Source organism: Pseudoliparis swirei, chromosome 9 (assembly GCF_029220125.1).
Source record: "Pseudoliparis swirei isolate HS2019 ecotype Mariana Trench chromosome 9, NWPU_hadal_v1, whole genome shotgun sequence".
NCBI lineage: Eukaryota > Metazoa > Chordata > Actinopteri > Perciformes > Liparidae > Pseudoliparis > Pseudoliparis swirei.
Window position 1 is genome coordinate 8,793,838 of NC_079396.1, and position 23,938 is coordinate 8,817,775.

A 23,938-nucleotide genomic window follows, 5' to 3' on the forward strand; every position below is an offset into this window, starting at 1 on the left:
TGTGCAGTCTGCAGGTTGTTGATTCAGTATTAAATAGAGCACGTCTTGGTTTCAGTGCAGCACAAGCGATAGTTTAAAGAAACAGCTCATTTCGGGGCACTGCTGTAGCTGTCTGTTTGTCACTGGCGTCGTTAGTCTGCCAAAGAAACACAAAACAGACTCGCCCCACTCCTCTGAAACTTAGTCAAATTATGCATTTAAAAGTCAGGATTTACCTCCTGTATGTTAGAAAAAAAGTTTAATGCTGTTAATATACATACAAGTACATAGCATGCATGGTAGAAAGATACTTAAATAACATCATAAATATGCATTTAAATTAGGTTCTGTCAGAGACCCCACAACCAGCACAACTTTACAGTACAATAAAACAGGGACAGGTCAAGTTGAGATATGTTTTAAATCTAAGGATCCCTAAACATGTTAGCCTAAATTCTAGATTGAGCATGTTGTTGTGTTCAGCAAGACGTGTTCTCTATGTGTAATGCTTGTCCTTGATTGCTTATGCCATTTGTTGGACTGCTGACTGCCATAATTATAATCAATAATATCGATGTCATGACCTTTTTCCCTGCAGTCTCTACTTTCACAGTCAAAGCTGAATCTATCGATCTGCTTGATGTAGAGAAGCTGTGGTGGTCAGCACATGTGCAGGCATTCAGTAATCAATTAGTGAACCTCCAATCAGGAGGAGCAACTAATCAGTGAAATCAGCTGGTGTAGTTTGACATTGTGAGTAGCACAGTACACCGAGAGTCTTTAGCAAACGATTAGTCAATTATGTGTTGTTCCTGTAAAACGTTGGACATTAAGGCAGTATAAGTGCTGCAAATTCAACTTGTGTTTGAGATAAAATGTATAAAGTATTGACAAATGTCAATGAACTAGTTATAAAGAGTGGACACATTGAGAGGAAGGTACAAATATAAATGTGAGATGCACTATCATAACACACTTTGTACAACTGTACACAAACTGCATTTCAAGGCTTTACAATGTGTGCTTCGAACATGGAAAAAGCACAACTTATTGCAAACAAAAGATCTGCATTTACTTTTTTGGTTCCATAGTGATAGTTGCCCTAAAATGGAACTAGCTATTTCAACTTCTACAATTATACACACTTTCAGTTTACAATCATAGTTATAATTATCTTAAACTGTTTTTTAATTTTCTGATTAAAGTTATTCAGGGTCATGATGTGGCGATACAGGAAGAATGCTATTAACAGACACAAAAGTATCATCTTCATAGACTACACCAAAAGAACAAAGTAATCATGTAGCCGTTTCCGTAACAAGATTAAAATACAACATTTTGAGGAGGGTGATTTTGAGATTATTATTTATTTTTGTTCCCTGCCAATGTTGTCTTTGTTTCATGCATACCCTCCTCCTGTCACATATACACACTCCTATCTTGTTTCCCTTTAGATAAACATCAGAAGCAATACTTGTAAAGAAAACACCATTAGGCAATATTTGAAAAGAAAACACCATTAGTGGAGTCTGATAACCAGTCTCCCAATGCTCAAACTAAGAAAATAAACTAAAATGCATTCTTACTGGGGAAAAATGTCAGTCTTTTGAAATACTCTCTTCAAACTGATGAATTGAAGGAAAATGGGTTTTAATATTTACTAAGATTTTCACAAGTCGTAAATACAGCTTTCACAAGATGCATATAGTATAGTACCTTATTTAAAAATGTAAAGAACTCTCCTTTCTTCTACACATGTATACTCCTCTTTATGTTGACCTTTAAAGAAGTAATTCACACGCCATAAAGGTTACATAAAGGTCAACAAGTTCACTGGTGTTGTTCCCTGGTTAGTTTTAAACAATTAGAGGACTCCCAGAATATCGATACCATCTTCCATATGTACAAATATTACATGGATTTCCCCCGCTTGCGGTCATTTTGGAGGTCCTCTTTAGCAACAGGCTATTTGTGAACTTCTGATTGTGTTTTTCTGATGGCTTGCAGCGGTCTTCAAATTAATCTGATTTTACCACTTGATCACCAACATGTAATTGATCACAGTACAAATGTAGGCAAATATCAGCTTCAATTTCTTACGTATAACACAGATTAAAGGTGCAAGATTAAATAAATATGACATATTTAATCTGGCAACTTTTAATTATGGGCACTTATCTTTGTTTATTAGGTGAACTTTATGTAACCCATCATTTGCACAGCTCTACAGAAGAACTCCAAACCATACTTTTAATAGCTACTTGTTGTTATTTTATCTTTCAGTTTGATTATTTTAAAATGTTTATACAATATTACTGAAGCTCCAAAATATATCACTGCCATCTATATTAACTCAATAGAATAGCTTACGATGGTAAAGGGAAATGTAACTCAAAGGAGCTGCTTTACCTGTAGCTCTGAATACACTTTTCCTGCCTCTTCACTCACAATATTGGGCTCCACCTCCATCAGACAATCATCTTGATTTGCCATATGTCAAAACTGGTTTCTCACACTGTAATTGTTGGCGGTAACCGGTAGTCAGGAAGAAAAGGCAGTTTACATTGTTATAATGTGCACATCTCAGAATGTCAAGCCAGTCTTTTCTTTGTCCGTCCTGTCTCTTCACTGCTCTGTCTTAGCTTATAAATCAACCCTCCGTTCTCTTCCCCACTTTTTTCCTGGAGAATGAAAACCTCTTTTGAATTCAGATGCCATGATGGTTATATTTTAACAACAAAAGTGAAGACGATAACAATGTGGATTATAAAACCAGTGTTTACAAAGCAGAAAGCACAAGAGGAATTGGCCTTTCAAGCTAAACCCTTCTCGAGAAACTGGCAAAAGGATTTTTGTTGATGATTAAAGACAACACCATTTTTTGTTTTGGACTTACCAATTACACAAGTAATTAAATTGTATGAGCAAACTATTTGAAATAATTATTATTTGAAGGCCGACTAGCTGGATGGGCGTTAAAGTCTTAGACAAGAGTTAAGTTTCAGGAGCATTCCCATGGAAGCAATTATGGGCGAATGAACGGGGCCATTAGGTACATTCCAGGAGGTGTTACGGTATGCGCCCAAAAGGCATGAAAGTAAGCCACTGTGAAATATCCCTTTAAGGGTCGGTGGAGGGGGAATCTTGATCTTTAGCTGGTGTTAATGGAAAGTTCAACCCACAGCAGTAACAATAAAGCAACGAGCCTTTTAATCTGTTGAACCATCAACAGTCGTCTCATGGTAGTTTGAGCTATTTGAGCTCATGCATTCAGTGTAATGGATGAGTGGGATTTCAGTTTTTGTGTTTGTGTGCGTGTGTGTGTGTGTGTGCATGAACCGTGGCAAGATCAGATACAGCGATGCCTGATTTCCACTGCATGGTTGGGCATGGGGTTATAGTATCAGGGTGGTAGAAAATCTGGAATTACCACTTTGCTTTTGTGAACAAGTCGAGTTGCAGATGACATCCATGTCGGTCGAAAATGTCATCAATTGATAATTCGAATATGGATTCTTGAGTTGCGGCCAAATGTGTTTTGTGAGGTCACACGGACCTTAACTTTTGACCACCAACATTAAATAAATGTTGGGGCAATTGCATTTACATTAATAGTAGAGACAAGCCAAACACATTATGCCTCCTGCCACGGCAATGGCCGGTGCGGAAGCATAACGAGCACAAGGTACTATCCGAGGCTTTTGCAAGTGGAAAACCCCCAAATGAACGATTCCAAGCAAGTTGAGTCAAGCTGTGCCGTGCAGTGGAAATGTGGCATTATTGTCTTAGCCTGGGTGCATCGGTTGCATACGCCTCTTATAAATACACTGAAAACTCAGTTATGTCTTGAGCTAGAGTCACACATAAATATTTCATGATAAAATTGCCATGTGCAGAGCAAGGCAAGAAACACAGACTGTTGAATACTACGTTAGAAGGATATGAATCCAGATATTGACTCGCTGTGACAAAAAACGAATGGAAAGTAAGTATGAGTCCATGTGTGTAAGAGCTGCATTTGCTCTGACACACATGGACACATACACTTAGTCACACAAAGTTGCTATTTTGAAGTCCAAAGAGTGCAGAGTAAGAAAATGCAATGTTGCTTTTTTCAAACCCCAGTTATTCAAGAGCAAACGGTGTTCGTCAAAGAGAGAGTCCGCAGGCATGTGTACATTTCATAAATCTGAGATGTGTAAAGCTTTTATATGTCTTGAAGTCCAAGCAGTGTCTGTCCTGTTCAGAAAAGTATTCAAGGGCAAACATGTGTGAGAACTGGTGGAGTCCTTGGTACTCAAGATGTTTTACAAGCTTCCTCCGAATGTATTTGAAAGAGTCTTCATCGCAACAACCTGTGCAGTTCAGTCTCTTTTTGTGCCGTCTTTCAAGACAGACAACACTTCTGTGTTTTGGGGCCCCATCCAGAGAGCCGGCCCCTAACACCTGATCTACACATACACTGATTTCCATAAAATCCATTCCGTTAGTTTGAATTACCAAAGCAGGCGCTCTGTCGCATTCAATCTCATTCTTTCACATCCAAGTGCCAACGTTTCAACTGTTGGGGGAGTTGAAGCTGGTCTTGACCCTTTTTGCTCGGCCATTAGTTTTGTCCTGTACTGTAATCGTTATCCCTTCTTTAAACCCTCTCCCCCGCTTGCTTTCTCTTCATTACTCCTCCCATGCGCTGAGATCTCTCGGCGTCCGGTTGCGTTCGCCGGAGCTCTTGCTACGTGTCTTTCTGGCGCTCTCCTGCGCTTGGCGGTATTTCTCCACCATGCCCTTGTGTTTCCTCCTCAGCTTGTCGTTGCACCACATCCTCTCGCAGTACTCCTCCACGTTTGGCAGATTCGACGCCCCAATCTGTTGCATGATATCCTTGAACCATGTACGCGATTGGCCAATTTGGCTTGATGAGCCGCCCTTGCTGTAGGCACTGCAGGGCATCCAGGCCCTGTAGCTGCCTGTGGACCGGTCTTTGAACGAGTCGGAGAGGCCAGTGGTGTCGCGGGCCATGACCTCGTCCACAGTCTCCCCCTGGAGGACTTCGAGGGTGAGGCGGGTCAGGGTCTGCGTGAAGCCATGCTCTCGAGAGCGGCAGATGTACATGCCTACATCCTGGCGGAAGAGACGACGAAACAGGAGGCCTTGCTCCGTAGACATCACACGTTCGTCCAGCTTCACCTGGGTGAGCGAGAGGGAGAATATGTGTCAATTGTTTTGCTTGATGGAACAATATACTGTTAAGATTTTAAGACAAGATGCAGAGAAAAAAATAATTAGTGGAAGAATCCAACATTCAATTGAATTTTGCTGTAAAATAACCGTTTCACAGTGATGTTGGAGACACATTGTTGGACCATTACAAAGTTGCGAGTCAACACTGTAAAACTATCCGTTAAATTATAGTTAAGAGCGACTGCATTCAACTGTAATTCTACAGCATACCTACTATAATTTACAACTGTACAAAATATTAAAGTACTGTATAGACAATAGTAGTTATTCTTATGGTGTGTTCACACCGGATGCGTCGAAATTTCGACGCGCATCGAGATTACATGCAAAGTCAATGCACAGCTGCGTAGAAGCTGCGTAGCTTCGTATTTTCCAGCGAGCAGCGCGTCAGACGCGTTTGAAGCAGCACGAACAGAGGGTTTGTCGCGGGGCGAACAGACGCAGCTCGTCGACGCGCGAGTTGAAATTTCCCAACTCCGGCAGCAAAAACTCGTGAGTCATAGTTGCGTCAGCCAATCAGCGTTGAGCAGCTCCGCTCGTCATCGTCCTACCGGTTTAGAAAATGGAGGAAAATATTATTGTCGCCGTTTGTGGGCACCCCGAACTTTATGACACGACTCTTTTTACTTTCCGAAACCGTAGCTATAAAGATGAAGCATGGAAGAAGGTCGGAGAAGCCGTGGGACTACCTGGTAAGTTTTGAATGTATGTATTTGCTTTTATTCTAGCTATTTGTTGTACTTTACTATGAACCAACCGCCGGCATATGTATTTCATGGCAGAGGAGATCTGCCGCCGTAGGTGGAAAAGTCTCAGAGACACGTATCAAAGAGAGAAGAAGAGAGAGAGCAGCGAGAAGCGCAGTAGGAAAAATGAAAACTCTTTTTCAGGTAAAGAAGCGGGAGCGATAAGCCACGCCCCCGACGCGTCGCGACTGGTCTGAACACACTTCACATTTTGAAGAGCAATGGGTAGACTTAGTCAACGAAAAAAGAAATGCATAATGTAGTATCCTGTAAGATTGGACAGTAGCGCGTGTACAAAGATATTCTTCCAAGGCTCAACTTTGACTGAATTCAACTGTATTTACGAAGAGAAAATTCAAACAAATTTGAATCTTACAAATGATTGCTTTTACAAGAAATGTGCTTTTGTGGTGGACATAAATATTCCAATTACTTGTTACTATAAAGGCAGATATTTTAAGTAGATAAACAATATCCAAGTGACAAAGAAGAGGTTTTAAAGCCCCCGTATAGCTTCTTTAAAATAATTCTGATGATGCACGTCTTTGTTTCTTATTACATTCTTGTCAAAACTGTGCTTTCAACGTGTTGCTGTCTATTTGTTATCGGTTTGATACAAACAAACTATAGAACAGAGATCAGGAATATGTTGGAGGGGAGCATTTAGTTCACTTCATAGAATAAAAAAAGAAAGGGGGTGAACTACTACAAACTATTTACACAATCTGTCAACTCATTGAATGAATTGTAACTAACGCTTCCTTCTGTACACATGACATCTATTGCTTCTGTCCATCCTGGAGAGGGATCCTCCTCTGTTGCTCTCTTGAAGGTTTCTTACATTTTTTCTATTTTTTGGGAGTTTTTCCTGATCCAATGTGAGGTCCTGGGACAGGGATATCGTATGTGTACAGATTGTAAAGCCTTTTGAGGCAAATTCTTAATTTGTGATCTATATAAAATAAACTGAATTTCATTGAACTGGGGTCTTTCTCAGCTTAAATAGCAACAGCAAGAATGCAGCATATAATCAAGTCACTGTTTCTGTCTTTTTCTTTCCTTTTTGTCTCTCTATGTCCTTACCCCACCCCAAGTCTCATCTATTAATTCAAACCGTCTCTTCTGTATCCACCTCCTACCGCCTCCCCCTTCAGATTCCTCTGCTTGTCGACCTATCCCTCGTGCCAAAATAAACCTACAGCCTTGTCAGCTGGAGTGGCAGCCAAATGTTTATTTGCACAAAATGGAGAGAAGTGGTAATTCCTATACTTGCAGGTTCTCGGTTAAACTTGGAGAAACATATCCTAAAACAAGTGGATGATTACTGGGGGGACTTTGCATTGCTGTGTTTAACTCACAGTGGCAGATAGACATTGAGTGACACTTCAGCTTTCAGTGGCATTCCGTCAATTCAGTTTATTTTATAAAATTACAAATTTGCCTCAGAGGGCTTTACAATCCATACACATATGACATCCCTGTCCCAGGACCTCACATCGGTTCGGGATAAACTCCCATAAAATAGAAAAAAACTTTCACGAGGAAACATGTAAGAACCCTTCAGGAGAGCAACAGAGGAGGATCCCTCTCCCTGGATGCACAGTAACAATAGATTTCATACAGAATGAACAGTGTTACAGAGTTACAACACATTCAATGAATATGGCAGAAACGTCACGGTTTGAATCAGATGGTAGAGGGGTTGTGCATTTTGTTTGAAAAGTAATTGCTTAATTTAAACAATATCTCAAATGGCTGTCGAATGTGTCAACCACGTGCCAAATTCACACTTACTGTGGCCACTGTTGGTCAGTCCTCCCCTCATCCGTCGCTTCCCTCCACCCCAATCATATATGAATGTGTTTTAACTCTAAATCTGTCCTTCTGTACACATTACATCTATTGCACCTGTCCATCCTGGAGAGGGATCCTCCTCTGTTGCTCTCCTGAAGGTTTCTTCCATTTTTTCCCCCTGAAGGGTTATTTGGGAGTTTTTCCTGATCTGATGTGAGGTTTTGGGGCAGGGATGTCTACAGGACTGTCTCAGAAAATTAGAATATTGTGATAAAGTTCTTTATTTTCTGTAATGCAATTAAAAAAACAAAAATGTCATGCATTCTGGATTCATTACAAATCAACTGAAATATTGCAAGCCTTTTATTCTTTTAATATTGCTGATTATGGTTTACAGCTTAAGAAAACTCTAAAATCCTATCTCATAAAATTTTAATATTTCCTCAGACCAAGTAAAAAAAAAGATTTATAACAGCTGAGTGTTTGTCAAGGCTCAGGAAACCCTTGCCGGTGTTTCGAGTTAATTAGACAATTCAAGTGATTTGTTTAATACCCTACTAGTATACTTTTTCATGATATTCTAATATTTAGAGATAGGATATTTGAGTTTTCTTAAGCTGTAAGCCATAATCAGCAATAAATCAGAATAAAAGGCTTGCAATATTTCAGTTGATTTGTAATGAATCCAGAATGCATGACATTTTTGTTTTTTTAATTGCATTACAGAAAATAAAGAACTTCATCACAATATTCTAATTTTCTGAGACAGTCCTGTATGTGTACAGATTGTAAAGCACTCTGAGACAAATTTGTAATTTGTGAAAATGGGCTATACAAATATACTGAATTGAATTGAATATGTATTAGGATAAGGTGGTATTTTATTATCACAATCTTAATTGATTGATCTGATGGCTCTTATCTTCTTACCTCCTCCTTGCGGTCATCTCGTTGGACGAGCCAGGTAACAGTAGCTTGTGGGGAGCGAGGAAGGCACTCCAGGAAGGTGCTGTTGTTCTCGGTCCCATACACCACTTTGTCTTGTGTCACGTCTATGTCCTCTGATGAAAAGAGAAATTGTTTGAAAGAATGAGAATGAAGACTATAAAGGAATGCAAAAGTAAAGGGCTTAACTCCTGTTATTGGGTTAGACCCTCTGTACAGACACCTACTGTGTGCATAACATATATGTAGGCATCACCAAGTAAACTTAAAAGTCCTCCAGAGCACCAGTGTGAACCATGTGCATGTGAGACAGTTTCACAGATCCCCAATTGAATCAAGTAATGAAGACAACAATTAAAGATGAGGATGTGATAATAAAAAAATTTAAAAAGCATTTTTCATTCCAGCTCAACTGAAAACACACAAAAGAAAATATGTTAATCAACGAGTTTTAAAAGGCGCTGATACTTGAGTCAGACAGGCAATCTCTTTACCCCGGTTGGCAGTCTTTCTGCAAAGCTAAACTAACCAGCCTCTGGCTTGACCTTGATATGTATGGTGCAGACATTAGAGTAGAATCAAACTCAGCAAGAAAGCCAAGCTTTTTATAAAAATGTTGAGCTGCAACCTAAATCGTAAATCTCAGAAAATACAGATGCCATCAGTGGGATATGAAAGTGCTTTGGGCACATAGTCGATAAACCAGGCAGTATCTGTCCCTGTACCTTGTTAAAAGTTTGGGGAACAAATGGCAAACGTCTAAAGTTATAGGATGACATTTCAATCTAAACGAAGAGAACACAATCCTCTGGGACTTTTACAAAAAATCGACACCTTGGCACAAAGACACCTCATGAAACAAAGGCCTTGAGGCAGGCATATTTCATCACCTCAGTACCATTCCTACACTCAAAGCAAACACACATCTAACCACTGCACACACCCTTTCCTCTCCGTCTTCACAGCTTTGTTCTTTTGTTCTCTTTTTTGTCTGCCTTCACACTTGTTCACACCCTCACCTTCACATCTCATTCGTCTTTCTACTTTTTTGCTTGTTATTACTTTTAATAGGATCGCCGACGGCTTTAGACAACCTCAGTTTGAGTTCATCTGTCAATCTTTTAGCCCTAACACTATTTCTCTTACGCACACACACACCGTCATCTTTAATTCTGTCTTCCTCTACCTTCCAAGGTTTTTGAGGATGACGGCAAAAATATGGAAATATTGTCACAGTTCAATTAGCTCTCCCTTTTGTATATAGATCAGCTCTTTACTCTCACCTGCCTACTCTGCTGCGCTTACCTAATGAGCTCACCCCACCTTGTGTAGTTAACAACACATCTAGGCTTCTCTGTGAATGACATAGTGTGTCCATTGCCTATTGAAGAGACACTCTTGACCAGCACCTGCAAGCCCTTCCTTATGCCATGGTCTGCACCATCTGTGACATCGCACATGCGCAAGCGTAACCTGTTAACGCCGTAACCTGACGTAAACATTTACACGTACTTTTGGAATATGTGACGTTCTCTGCACTGCCCCCCACCTGTAATACCTCGACACCCCACAGTTTAGTAGGAGTAGAGTAAGTAGTCACACAATTCGCTTTGTCGGTTCACCTGTTAGTCACACTCATCTCGTCAGCTCTATCACTCTTACCTGTCCACTCTGCTGCACCTACTCTATCTCTCTGGCATATAAACCCCAGCTTCACTTTCACTCACTGCCATCGCTCTCCGCATTATTTACAGACTTTCCACCAACTACTCTCCGACTGCTCTCCTGGTGCCCACCCTGCCCGTTTAGACTTCCCTGCCTTATCTCTGGAACACAGCCATAGCCTTCTGTCCCCGACTCAGCTCCCTCCGGTTCCCCTCGGATTTTTCCCTTGAAGCAGATCCTGTTTGACTAGAGGTCCAGAGACTATTTGTATTTTGCTGAATCTGGCTGGAATCTAGTTAATCAAAACTATTATGGAATACTGTCGTACTGCATTTTGGTCCTTAACCCCCCTTCTCCCCCTGCTCCCCGTGACAGTTAAGTGTCTCATGAAGCTCTAAAGGTTGTATGATCTGGTGAAAAATAAGTGCACTAAATGTGTAGTATGAATAGCCGTGTGTTGTTGAGATGTATTTTATGTCTTATATCCTGTACAACATATTTCTTTTGCAGCTTGGATAAACTGCCAGTACAGATCTGAGTCATCACCTAACACTGGCTTTCATCCAGGGAAAGAGGCACTTGTACAGACTTGACTAACAAAGTGCAGAACATGACTTTCATGTTAAATGTCAGTTATCCAGCTTGTAGGATATTTAGAAATAATTAGGGTTGTTTACTTGAATTGCCTATCATAATGCTGCCTTCATTCGCAGCTCATTAATTAATGTTATATCTTGTTTGTTGAATCCATCCCAAAAAGTGTAAAAGCTGCCTCCAAAGGACTAGTATAGGACCAGGTGCTGTGACTGCCTGGAGTCTCGTCTCCGCCGGTTGCCTGGGAATCTCACGGTTGCAACAAGACTCCAGGAAGTCACTGGAACCAGCCAAGAAGCGGACGTGCATAACAACAAAAAGGGCACAAACAAAGAGTTTCTATAGGTCACACGTACCACTCAGATTCTGATCCACACACTGGAGCACAGGGTTGCCATGCCTGATGTCCTGTCTGCGGTAGCGGCGTTTGCTGTTGGCCGCGTACCGTGCGCACAATGACCCGTCCCAGGCGCAGTACGGGTCTCTGGCCAGGCAGCACTCGGCGCAGGCCTTCCCATAAGTCTCACAGCGATGCAGCTTAACCCGCGCCACACCGGCTGGAGAGCCGACATACAGGGCTTGCTGTTTGAAATCATGATGAGAGGAGGAACATGTGCATAAGACGAGATGCTTGTTGGTAACAATAAGATAATAGAGGTCAGCGTTAAAGTTAGTAATAGCAGTAATTTTAAACGTACCCTTTTCACGGATATGTCCATCGATGTTATTGGAGTTGGCACCTGCAACAATGAAAATGATTTAGGTGTTTTACAATGTGCGAAAAGGCTTGCAATTAGAAAAGCAATACATTTAAGAACATCATTATTTCTTAGGAATGAGGAGAAATTAATGTGAAACTGTTTTCATTGTAAGACATCTCAGCGGTTCCGTATGTGTTGACTGCAAAGAAGGTTTAAGATATTTGTTGAAAAAATATATGATGAATAACTGCTTCTTCAATGTGGACTGAAATAAACCAATGGGGGGGGGGGAACACAGCGAGAATTAAAAAAAGACACCGGATGGGGTAAAACATACTTTGAAGACTTGTAGCTCCTCCAGTGTGACCTCCTCCGTCTCCAGGCTGTTTCCACTGTGCAGAGCTAGGACCTTCAATACCGTGCCAACATCTGAAAGACACAAGCATGTATCATTGGGACAAGGGTTACAGAACAGGAACATATCATTTCATGTTATCGGATATTATTCTGACACAATAATCCAGGTTCCCCACAGGGCTTGACATAGTTACACACTCTTATTACCTGTGCCAATGAACATAACGTCATACTGGCCGTCCTCTGCCTCCACCCGGTCCACCACGATTTGTTTCAGCTTGTAAGGAATGTTGGTCTTTACAAGCACGGGCTGGCGCAGAGCGGGATACACCGGCCGCCACATCAATGGGTGGCTACGAGCAAACTGCAGCACGGAATCAGGGAAGTCCTTTGTGCTGCCAAACTCTCTACCTGGCTGGTTGGTGATCTTACTCGGGCACTGGAGAGAGGGATGAGAGAGATGTGGAGAAACAAAAGGGAGAAGGGTTAAACAAACAAACGTTTTGGCAAAAGTATGATGGTAAAATCTTTGTTTGGTTCAATGCAGATGCTATACCGGAAGAGAGAGAATGGATGGAGAAAGAGAAGCAAGACACATAAAAGCAACATTGTGGCCATCCCCAACACGACCATGCTGTTAGTTCTCCCGAGAGAAATGTGGGCCTAATCATACAGCTTATGATCATCGGAGAGCCTCCTTGCTAAACCCTCATTAGCTGTTTCACGGTGCCCGAAAACTTTGGATGAAAGTTCAAAAGCGCATTCGTAAAGTTATGTGTTTGAAAGCGGAGTTTGTTCGTAAAAATCCTCATTTGTGTTCCCGTAGAAATGAGAACATTAATGTGATGGTACTTGGCTGTGATACTGCAACACATGTATCCTCAAAGAATGGAGGGGATCGAACACTGTCCAAATAAAGGCATGTGAACCATATGGTGCTTCTGAGTGGGTAAGAACACGTTGACTGTTCTGTTCAGAAGTAATGGGCCCATCTGGGCTGATGGCTTGTTGTTCTGTCTGAGTCTGCAAGACTCCAATCTTGTCTACTTTGGCCACAGAACGCACAACAAAAAGGCTGCTTTTGGGATCGATTGCATCACTTGGAAACATAACAGGGAAAAGCTCTTAGCTACTCTGCGGTGATTCATAATTTCATTAAAACTTTTAAATATTTACAAATGACCCGAGAGGCCTAACAAGAGTTTCATAAGGGGGGAGGTTGGGATGACAGAGATGTGCTGTGCTGCTTTTCTATACTTTTTAAGAACAGAAAAATAACACCGCAGCAGAGACTGCCTAAAATAAAACCATATGTCAAAGTCATGAGCTGACAGTTATCATAAATTAAGGCTGAGCGATCGACGAGAGTCTTGAGAGAGCAGTTTGTCATTTGACTGCTCGGTATTTGTATAAATCTCAATATTGCTATTCCATATGGTAGACATATTGTTACTCCTTGTCTCAACAGAAACTGATCCACACAATAGCCCTTTAATGGTCTGGATTAAATATCCATTTCAGAGGATGGGGTTTTAACTGAGCAGGGACGTTGGACTCAAATCTGCACACATTATTGATGTATGATAAAACATTCCTCCAAGTATGGTTTACTAAATGGCGTCAATTTCAAATTCATCGTAAGCTGTGGAATGTGTAAGCAAACCCAAGCTCATTATCCAACTCGCCAACTTCAAATACTTCTTTAAAATGCATCCTCCCAATGTATAGTTGGACTTCTCTTGCTTGAACTGTGATGTTGACCTCAGCTGTGAGAAAGACGCCTGCCAAAATACACATCATTGTTATTTTTACAAACTAAACAACACAATTGTTTGTACTTCCCATGAGAAACTGAAGGGATTATTTCTTTTCAACATATTTATATAAGATTTCCTTAACACTTACTATTATTATGCAGTTTCTAATGCACATCCTTGATATGCAAGTGTTTTAAATTGCTCACTAAACTCGTCATCTGTTTGCACAGCACCTAAAACCTCAAATAGAACGGCTCCAAAATCTGTCATCCAAACTTTGCTGCAGCGAGTCGACTGCTTTCAATCTCAAACTGGGAGCCAAGTGAGGATTGATAAAAGAGAAAGAGAAGGTGAGCATGTTTGGCAGACTTCTATGATGCCCATTATAACTGCGTATGTATGTGTGTGAAGGACACTCAGTGCGTTTCCATGATGGTATAATTCGAATCTTGCTTTAGTCGGACTATGCTATCTTTTGGGGGATCTGCTGTTATCCCAATATACATGGCAGTGAGTAATTCGAATCATTGGCCGAAAGCATGTCATATCCGATACGATAGGTGGCTCTGTTTTCATTACAACTCGTGGTGATACAGCCATTTCCGCTTGACCTCTTCACCACCACCAACAACAACATTTCGAGAAAGATGGCGAACAGAGAGCAAGGCGAAGCTACATCCCTCTACTATTCTTCCATGGTGTTAATAGGAGTACAGCGAATGCAAATGGTGCTATTGGCTGAGTTGATAACGAAGAGAAGACGCCGTCGCCGAAGGTACACAGAGAATTTAATTTATCGTCTCTTTTGACTTCCGGGTCACGACATGGGAGGGAGGGAGGAGGGCGGCGGGATCTCGAGCATGCGCAAAGACGCAAAGTCCAGTTCCGAATCGAATTCAGAGTTACATGCCGCGAGAGTCGAATTATCAACTGGATCGGACCGAGCTATCCAGGGGTGTTAATCGGACCGAAGTCGGACCGCACATAGTCCGACTAAGGTGTTTACATGAAACGGATAATTCGATTTCAGTCCGACTAAGACAATAATTCGATTGCATGTAAACGCACTGAGTGTGCATTGTGAATGCCTGTTGTATTGTTCCCGAGACAAAGGTGGGTCCTGGTAGAATTACCAATAAAGCCTTGATAAATCTGCAGTCAGGACATCCCATCATTTCCTCTATCACAGAATGAGTTTTGACACCATGTGCAGTGATATTTCAATCCAAGATGAATATCTTGGGAGGATGAATCCACTAAATCTCTCTCACATCAACTACGCTTGTATTTCCCATTCCAGGGTAAGTTTTGACAGGTGAGTAACGAGACATGATAGATTTTACACAGGATGGAGTTGCACAGTTAATGTGCTGTCTTGTGCAAGTGAGACAGTACTGCCATGTCAAGATGTTAGTACATTATTAAATGATTGAATATATCTAGATATTTATAACGTGACACCCAGTGTGCGACTATTTTCCTTTTTTACATTGCATTGCACAAGTGAGATACAAATATTGGTCATTCTAATTATTTTACAAGACAATAGCGTCACAATTTCAACTCCGGCTAAACATCCATGAAAGATCGCAAGTTCTTCATCAAATTACTTTGAATGCATCTTTTAGCGGGGAACTGTCTCTTCTCACCTTCCCATCTGTGCCTCCTCCTCATTCGCCTCTACCCCGAGTAATCCCCTTTTCCCCTGTTTCCTCTCTTCCTCCATTTCTCTCTCTCTCTCTCTCTCTCTGTTTGCGGCCCAAACATTCCTGTTAATCAGAGAGTCAGCAGAGTGAAACCACAGAGGTGTCTTTTCTGTTCTCACATTATTTATATTCCCTCTGCCTCCATATGTCCTCTTGCACCCTGGTAATGAGGCCGAATTACTCGCGGTGTGTGTTTGTGTGTGTGTGTGTTGCGTTACACGCGTGTGTTTGTGTGCATAACAAGTCTGAATTACAGTGATGTGGTTGAGAGAACGTGACAGAGCCCCGCTGAGTCGGGAGGTGAACCAGGGGGAGGCTCTGTGTGTGCAGCCGGCCCAGCTGCACTGCCACATACAGTAGTTTACTTTATTGAAACTTTTATACACCTCATTATTCATGGTCGCATTGCCGTGTTCTTTTGGAGCACACGCAGTAGGCCTGAGCAACCACTTCCCCTCAGAATAGAATAGTATTATATTGGCCTCCATAAAACAGGTTTTAGGTACAGGCATGATGATGTTTGATCTATTATGTTCTATTTGGTAGACCTTAATTACGGTTTCAATGTTACATTTTAGATGAAAGTGTTCTATAATAATTTCTTACAGCTCTAGTTTGTGCTGCTTTGCTTTTAAAAGGTGTTGTTCTTGTTAATCCAACCAAAATAGCATTGCAGTGTTTGAAATGAATGCATTGATCAATTTCTCAGTGCGAATTTAAAATCTGAATCCTCTAACTCGACTACTTAGTACATATTTGAGAGTTTGTTTTGTCTAAATCTGGCGGGTTTGCTGTATATGTGTTTCCTTGATAAAAAACGCTACAAAGATGATTGAGCTTCCTGACCACGGTATGTTTTAATTACAGTTAGGGTTGGGCAGCCAAAACATCTGAGTACATGTTGGGTTTGAGGTGATGGGCAATCACTCACCACGCCTGGTCTTGGATAAGGGACCCTGCCTTCATAGGCCCCCCACTGGTAGTCGGGCCCTTCTTTATGAGCGAAGGGTCCATTGAAGGCTTCTCTGATGTCAGCCATGCGGTAAACACACACGGCGAAACCCTGGAATACATTACTGTGGAGGAAAGGGAACAAATATGGGATTGAAGAATGAGTTACATTTCCAAGAAACATGAACTGAAAGGAACAAATTAGTTGGTATGCTGCAATAACAATAATAAATTCAGCAATAACAAGGTAAATTGACTGATAATCCAGCATCACTGATGACTCTGTTAGGCCATTGTGTACTGGTATACCCTTGAGTACACAAATACAGCTGATAATCCATTGTTCTCATATGTGAGATATTAAGGTCAAATAAGGCAGAATATTTAATGTGTAGATAACCTGTCAACACATATGGAGCTTCATGGTTATTCACCTGATGGTGCTGAAGATCGCATAGATATCTGGGTTTCTCTCATCCTTGGTCCTCAGCAGGAAAACATCCTCTGTTTTGTTTCAAAAAAGCCACTTAGTACATGTGTTGGATACTGAAGGCTGACAGTGAAGTGTGTGAGCTCATGCATGCCTACGTAAAACCTTGTTAAAGAAAGGTGTGTGCGTCGCTCACCCAGCTGGTTGAAGTGTGTGTCGATGCCGTGAGGTCCAGGGACAGAGCAGACCAGTCTGGCTTTGATGAAGGTACTCCACTTGTTCACCAGCACTCTCTGGCCTCCGACATCATTCTGGTAGAAATGACATGACACACAATCTATGAAACGCAGCCACATTCTCTTTTCCAAATACCCATTGTTATTGTTCTGGCTCTGTACTCGTCCTAGCCCAATGATGTGAACGCAAAAAACGTCAGGATTGTCTCAATATGTGTTTTTTTTCCAGTGTTGTTTCCAGTCCAGTTTTTCAGATGGTTCTGTACAACAAACCATCCAGGGTGTCAGGTTAGGCAGAGAGGGTTATGGAGTAAATATTACAATATGTGTAAAAAGGAGAGGGAAAGAGAGATTGAAGGGAAGAAAGAGTAGTAATAGAGGGTGAGATGAGGATGACAAAGTGTTGACGGTTTAGGTGGGTCTTTGTCTGAGAGTTTGCACAAACTCTTCTGGCACAGTCGAGCAGTCTTTAAGGAAATAAAACACAGCTGTGTATTTCTGTGTACTCTGTCCCTATATTTGTGGATGGGCATATATGGTTTTTTTAGTGTGCAAAGGGATTGTGCAGGGTTACAGTTGGCAAATAAAACAGCTGTGTGAGTTTTGGAAGGAGAAATAATTCATATGATTTCAAAATATGGCGATGTTTTCAACAGTCCTTTGGGAAATGTAAATAATATATTGCTCCAAAATACATTTGACTTTTTTACAAGAGAGTTTGGAACTGTTACAGGAGCAAAAATAAAACCCTTAAAACCATTACCTCCTTGGAAGCAGACACTATGTAGAATTTTTTTTTTTCTAGCAGACCTTTTTCTCTCCTTGTTGTCTTATAACCTCTTCGAGTGAACTTAAGTGGGAGTATGGGAAAATTGGTATAATCCATTCCTTGGACTGAAAGGCCAGGTGGAAACTCCCTAAAGTATCTTCCAGAGAACAAGAAAGCCCCGCAGGACTCCCAGAATCTCCTGAATCACAACCTCTCCAACAAGAAAAACACACCTGCAGATGTCTCCTTCCTGGGACTGTGTATGTTTGTGTGTGCGTGTGTGTGTGTGTGGCCATAAGGAAGTGCATTGGGGAGCTCTCTGGGCTCAGATCAGTCTCAATAATTGCAAATGCACACAGAGAGACTCACAAATGAAAACACGAAGATTCACAATGCGCACAGAACAATTCTCAAATATATAAAATGTACATATGCACACAGAACAATTCACAAATACATTCCAATGCACATGTAAATAATTTTAAAATTATATAAATGTAAAAGATTTTTTTATTTATTTATACATTTCTATGTGGATTTGTCTATTTGTTTGTGGATTTATATGTATTTATTTGTGGATCTCATTGCATTTGTTTGTGGATCGCTGCACACTTGCGCACAGATTTATAAGACTCCCCTGGTGTGGCTCAATGAGTACATGCATTTTTTTCAACATAGATATATGGCCAATCAGATTTCTTCCCACCTTTGAGAGGCGGGGCTTATTTCCGTGATTTGACTCCGTGAAAAAAGTTAACTTTTCCGACATCCACCAAAGAAAAACTAACCACGAGTTCTGCTTTATACTTGTTGATGACATCACACACACGTCTGAACATCTAACGCCTTCGTGTTTGGATTAGTAACATCACCCGTAGGCTCACACAGCTCGGTGACTTTCACCAAGTCGGTATGAAAGACTGCCGCTTCCAACGCGACTAGAGTAGCAGCAGTCAAACCACTGAGATAAGCCCCGCCTCTCTAAGGTGGGACGACATCTGATTGGCTGAGAGATCGGTCCATGTTGGAAAAAACGCATTTACAGATTGAGTCACGCCCGGGGAGTCTTATAAATCTTTGCCCAAGTGTGTAGCGATCCACAAACAAATGCAATGCGATCCACAAATAAATACATATAGACAAATCCAAATAGAAATGCATAAATATCGTTGTGATTTTTCTTTTACATTTATATAAATCGTAATTTAGTTCTGTGTGCATTAGAATGTATTTGTGAACTGTTCTGCGTGCATTTGTAAATTGAATACATTTGTGAATTGTTCTGTGCGCATTGTGAATCTTCGTGTTTTCATTTGTGAGTCTCTCTGTGTGCATTTGCAATTACTGACACTGATCTGACCCCATAGAGCTCACCTGACCACTTTCTGTACACATCTGATTCTAACTTCACTCTTTGGAGTATTCTGATTTTTTTATATAGAAACATCATCGTGTACAACAAAATGTGTTTGCGTGAAGAGTTTATAAAGTATCTCACCGCACACACTCGTCCGATGCGCGTGTGTATGGCCCCCTCCCGGTCCCCCGGCTCTGAGGCCTTCTCCGTGAAGAAGAAATACACTTTATCGTTGTCTTTGTCGTCGTTGTCCGGGATGAGGTGTGCAGCGATGAACTTTGGGTCTGCAGAGGAGGAAGTAAGGATGGATGGAGAGTTAGTATAAAAATCTAATCTAAATCTAAATATCAGCAATATATTGTACATATATGTATATATTTTTTTATTCTGTATTTTTTTTATTTTGACCACGTATATATTACACCAAGACCCTATATTTTTCTGAGACGAAACCAATGTGGTCCCCCTCCCTCGTGTCCTAAATGGCTCTAAATAATATGCACTGATGAGGATGAACATGTAGTTATTGTCTTTAATTGTTTTTAATCCTTTCAACACAAGACATTTTGAGAATGTTTGTTTTGTTTTGTGACTTAATCAAGAAGGTATCCGAATAATTTAAAGCAAACATAGCGGTAGATAGTTTGTGCGTTCAAAGAAATAATGAGCAAAGTAAATTACACAGCATGTAACCAAAGTTCTATATTCTTGATTAAACCTCACTGATGAAACACACAATGCATTTGAAAAGACATGTTATGATGATGAGAAAACACTCCAAGGTGTCCTGACATGGAAGACCGTGTCATTTCCTTTACATGATCTAACTTCTGTGTTGATAAAATAGTGACACTTTACCGTGGAGAAGCTTCTGGTCGGTCTCTGTCCTCATGGTGGAGCGACCGCCCATACTCCTGAAGATCACAGAGTCTCTCCCCAGGAAATCTGCCGTCAATCCTGCATACAGCTCTCCACCTAGAGAGAGGACAGGCAGGTGGTGGGACATGGAGAATAAGTGCAAGAGTTTAAGAGAGAGGTCGGGGCGGACATGGACGGATAAGGACAACAGGACAGAGGGAAAAGGGTGGAAGGGAACAGATACAAAAGGAGAGAGATGTGAAGAAACGGCAGCAATGAAGGGAAAGGGATCAGGAAAAAAGGAAAAAAAGTTGGCGCAGAAGAAAAAATAGGAAATCAAGGGTGACGGAGAAAATTAATTGTGACTCAAATGAGGCAGATAGAGACAGAGGAAATATAACAAGTCCAATATGATGAAGAACACACAGAGAGAGTCATCTGGAACCAAAACTGAAACGTGCTTCAGCATGGACTTCAAATATTCATTTTTTTGCATACAGATACTAAATCTTTCCTCTGGCGGTTGGAAAAAAACTTTCGCAGCCAGAGCTATCAGCTAGACACAACTCAGACAATGAAGAATTATGAGGGACATTTCTTGAGAAGAAGTCCATTGGTTTTATTTTCTTCCCAGCACAGTGACCACTGGAGAACAGGACTCCGACTACAGAAGTAATCTCCTGGGGAAGATGTGTTCTTATCTCATTTGGCTGCAATAAAGGCATTAAAAACACACACACACACACATGTTTCTTTACCTCGCTAACAGACGCAAACACACACTAATTGAGAATGACAGGGCCTGTTGAGCTCTGTGTTTTTTGGGAGAATATCCTGAAATTCAGGAGAGGGGAAACCGTATTGGGTTTATAGCTGATGAATAGGACTCTCATCATCTTTTACTGTTTCATTCTTGGCATCTCTTCGAATTATTTTTCATCACACGAATGTGTACTTTATTCGTTTATGTCATGATTTGTTTATTATCTTGCGGATTAGTTTCAAGACTGTAGTACTTTACATCAGAGGAAGAAAAGGGAGTTTTCTTTTGCTTTTTGCACACCATCGATCTCTGAGGAGAGAAATCCATAGAGGTCAGTGAACACGGCCAGAGACAGACACCCTGAATATAGCAGACTCAGTCCTGCAACAGGAGCTCAAACTCCTGCTGTCTGGTCGTCTCACAATAACCCTGCTGACCTTGAGGACGCCAGCAGATCTGCCTGAGTCAGCGTTTTTTCACTTTCAATATATTGAGAGTGACATATAAACTGTTGTAGGTGAACAAATCTTTCTCTCCTAGCATTAAACAATCAGTCAGTCAGACTGTTTAAAGCCCAATGAAATTCCTCAACAGCTCTGTGTGTATTGTTCTGTATTCAAGTCCAAACTCTTTAGGACTTGGCTGTAATTGAATGATTTCCTGCCAAATTCGATGCTTTGTGAGATGAATTATGATGCTCAAAGCATCCACAGCAGCTGCAAAGAGAGGGAGGTGGGATAGAGGGCTCCACGCACACACACACACACACACACACACACACACACACACATCCCTTCCTGCCTCAGCAGCTCCCAAGATTATCTGTCACTGGTATAAATCAGCATTATTCCACAAACTAAATCCGTAATGTCATTCAGAGAGAAACACCCAAAACAGTTTAACTTATTCAGCACAGCTCCAGCGTGTGTCAGAGTTTATGTCATGAGTTCTCTATTTATGTCATTTATGTCGGGAGGATTTGAAAACAAAGCAGAGGTCTGCCCAGAGAGGTGAAATGTGCAGATGCAGACCCCCTGTGGTTCGCATTTGATAATAGTTTGATGTGGAAGATAAATAATAGCAAGCAACAACAAGTCCAGTGTTAATATGACAGCTACGTCATAGCAATTCAACTTGTGGAATGTTATTAAAGTTACTTTAAGGAACTTTGAACTGGTTATGAGAGAGTCTAAATATAATACTGATGCCTCTAAACATAGGTAAACAAGACCATCAGCAAGAATATTGGCTATTTCTATTCAACTATTATTAATGCCTTTCATCATCCCATGAAATCAGACAAAAGGATTTGAGGCTCTCAGGTTCAGAAAGACCTGAATCCGGTTTCACTGCAGCCTTTAGAGAGCAGTCGGCCGGAGGAGGAGAGCAGCTCCGTCTACGAGTCGAGCTTTGAGGGGCCCAAATCAACACTAAATTAAAGTTCCTTGTGGGATAGAACACCCATCTTTTAGATCTTAGATCCTTGGTATTCAGTTGATGTCTCCTTTTTTTGTATTTCTTCCTTCATTTTGACAGGAAGACAGGAAGACATGAATCAAGAGAAGGGAGAGGGATATGACAATACACCCTTAACCCTAACCATATTGGTTCCACAAACCACCTGAGGATTGTTGGAGTATTATAAATATAGACACACCAACATAGGACATACCGTTGAAGGTGCTCGCGAAGGGGAGGCTGGGGTCATGTGGAACTTTGCCTCTTCCATTCTCCACATTTGTCGGATCCATGGTGAAGACATGCTAAAGGAAGAAAATGACATGTATAGGATTATAAGTCATAAATGCATGTGGTACAATATAAATCGAAACAGTTTTCAGCTTCAGCCTCTGTTTTCAGATTTATTTGTCCTCCCACCGGACTCTGAGTCCTTCTGAGAACTAAGATGCCGTCTGAGACGAGGAAATGCAGGATCAGTTGCCAAGAGTTCAGAAGAGATTTGCACTCTAAATCCAACAGCCATAACAAAAGACAAAACCTTGTTTGCAAATAAGGACTATACACTTAAAATCAAAACCTTATCAATAAAAAGACATTGTGACAGTTCATATGAGAACCGGTTTCATAAGCTTTAGGTCCTAAATCTCTCTCAACACAAACTGGTTTACTAACATAAACCAGTCATCATGACATGTAAAAATGTCTCCACTCTTTCATGCCAATTTGACATAACCAAAACCATATTCAGGAAAATTATTTTGATGTTAGCGACATGTAAAAAAAAAAGATGTTGGACAGGAAGTGATGTGATTCATGTTTTCACCAGCAGCAACACTGTTGCAATACAAGAGCGCCAAAGGAAAAGTTCCTGGGTAATCATGCATGGATCCACATTTAACATCAAACTGCAAACTCCATCCGTGAAGACGTAAGAAAGCAATCACAAATCATGGAGTGCTTCTCCCTTCGTCATTCACCAGTTGGTTAAGGTTTTCCTGACTGGCCACATCCTGGGATTGTGTGATGTTGTAGGTTGGAGCAGGGTCACTGTGGACAAAAGACATTTTGTTTCTCTACTCCCACCTCGACGACATCAGTGCACCAGGCTGCTGGCTCCGATCAATGGGAGTCCTGACTTTAAAAATTAAAAAGGGAATGCAAGGCGACAGGGCCTACCGGGAGACATCCTGTTTGATTGCACCTTTACTGATTTAAATGTCCTGACAGTGAACTCTGTGTGTGACTCTGTTCCTCTTACAGACAATGGAGCATTGTTATTGGGACGGGGTGTCTTTGACACAGATCACAGGGGAGATGAGGACATTGAAATCTGCGGGATGAAAACGCTGTTATGAAACACGTTGGACAATATGCACACCCACGCACAGTTCTGTACGTGCACCAACACACACTCACATGTGGTGAGCAACATGGACACGGCAAATTCACACTGTCAGACACACACAATATAATTAAAGATACACTGGTATATCTATTCAATTCAATTCAGTTTATTTGTATAGCCCAATTTCACAAATTACAAATTTGTCTCGGAGTGCTTTACAATCTGTACACATAGACATCCCTGCCCCAAAACCTCACATCGGACCAGGAAAAACTCCCAAATA

At 41.1% G+C, this 23,938-nt stretch overlaps 1 protein-coding gene across 1 annotated transcript in view; it reads right to left on the minus strand.

The window, feature by feature from the left end:
- Window positions 1-219: 219 nt before the first annotated feature.
- The window catches only part of sema3bl (sema domain, immunoglobulin domain (Ig), short basic domain, secreted, (semaphorin) 3bl), a 66,707-nt gene continuing 42,988 nt past the window's right edge, over window positions 220-23,938 (minus strand). Inside the window, exons 5-16 of the mRNA XM_056423310.1 lie at window positions 22,522-22,612; window positions 20,087-20,203; window positions 19,370-19,512; window positions 17,063-17,177; window positions 16,871-16,940; window positions 16,417-16,561; window positions 12,230-12,461; window positions 12,003-12,094; window positions 11,663-11,704; window positions 11,321-11,546; window positions 8,691-8,821; window positions 220-5,166 (exon numbers count right to left, since the gene is read on the minus strand). Coding sequence (XP_056279285.1) covers window positions 4,654-5,166; window positions 8,691-8,821; window positions 11,321-11,546; window positions 11,663-11,704; window positions 12,003-12,094; window positions 12,230-12,461; window positions 16,417-16,561; window positions 16,871-16,940; window positions 17,063-17,177; window positions 19,370-19,512; window positions 20,087-20,203; window positions 22,522-22,612 — 1,917 coding nt within the window. The 3' untranslated portion in view covers window positions 220-4,653. The remainder of the gene's footprint in view (window positions 5,167-8,690; window positions 8,822-11,320; window positions 11,547-11,662; window positions 11,705-12,002; window positions 12,095-12,229; window positions 12,462-16,416; window positions 16,562-16,870; window positions 16,941-17,062; window positions 17,178-19,369; window positions 19,513-20,086; window positions 20,204-22,521; window positions 22,613-23,938) is intronic.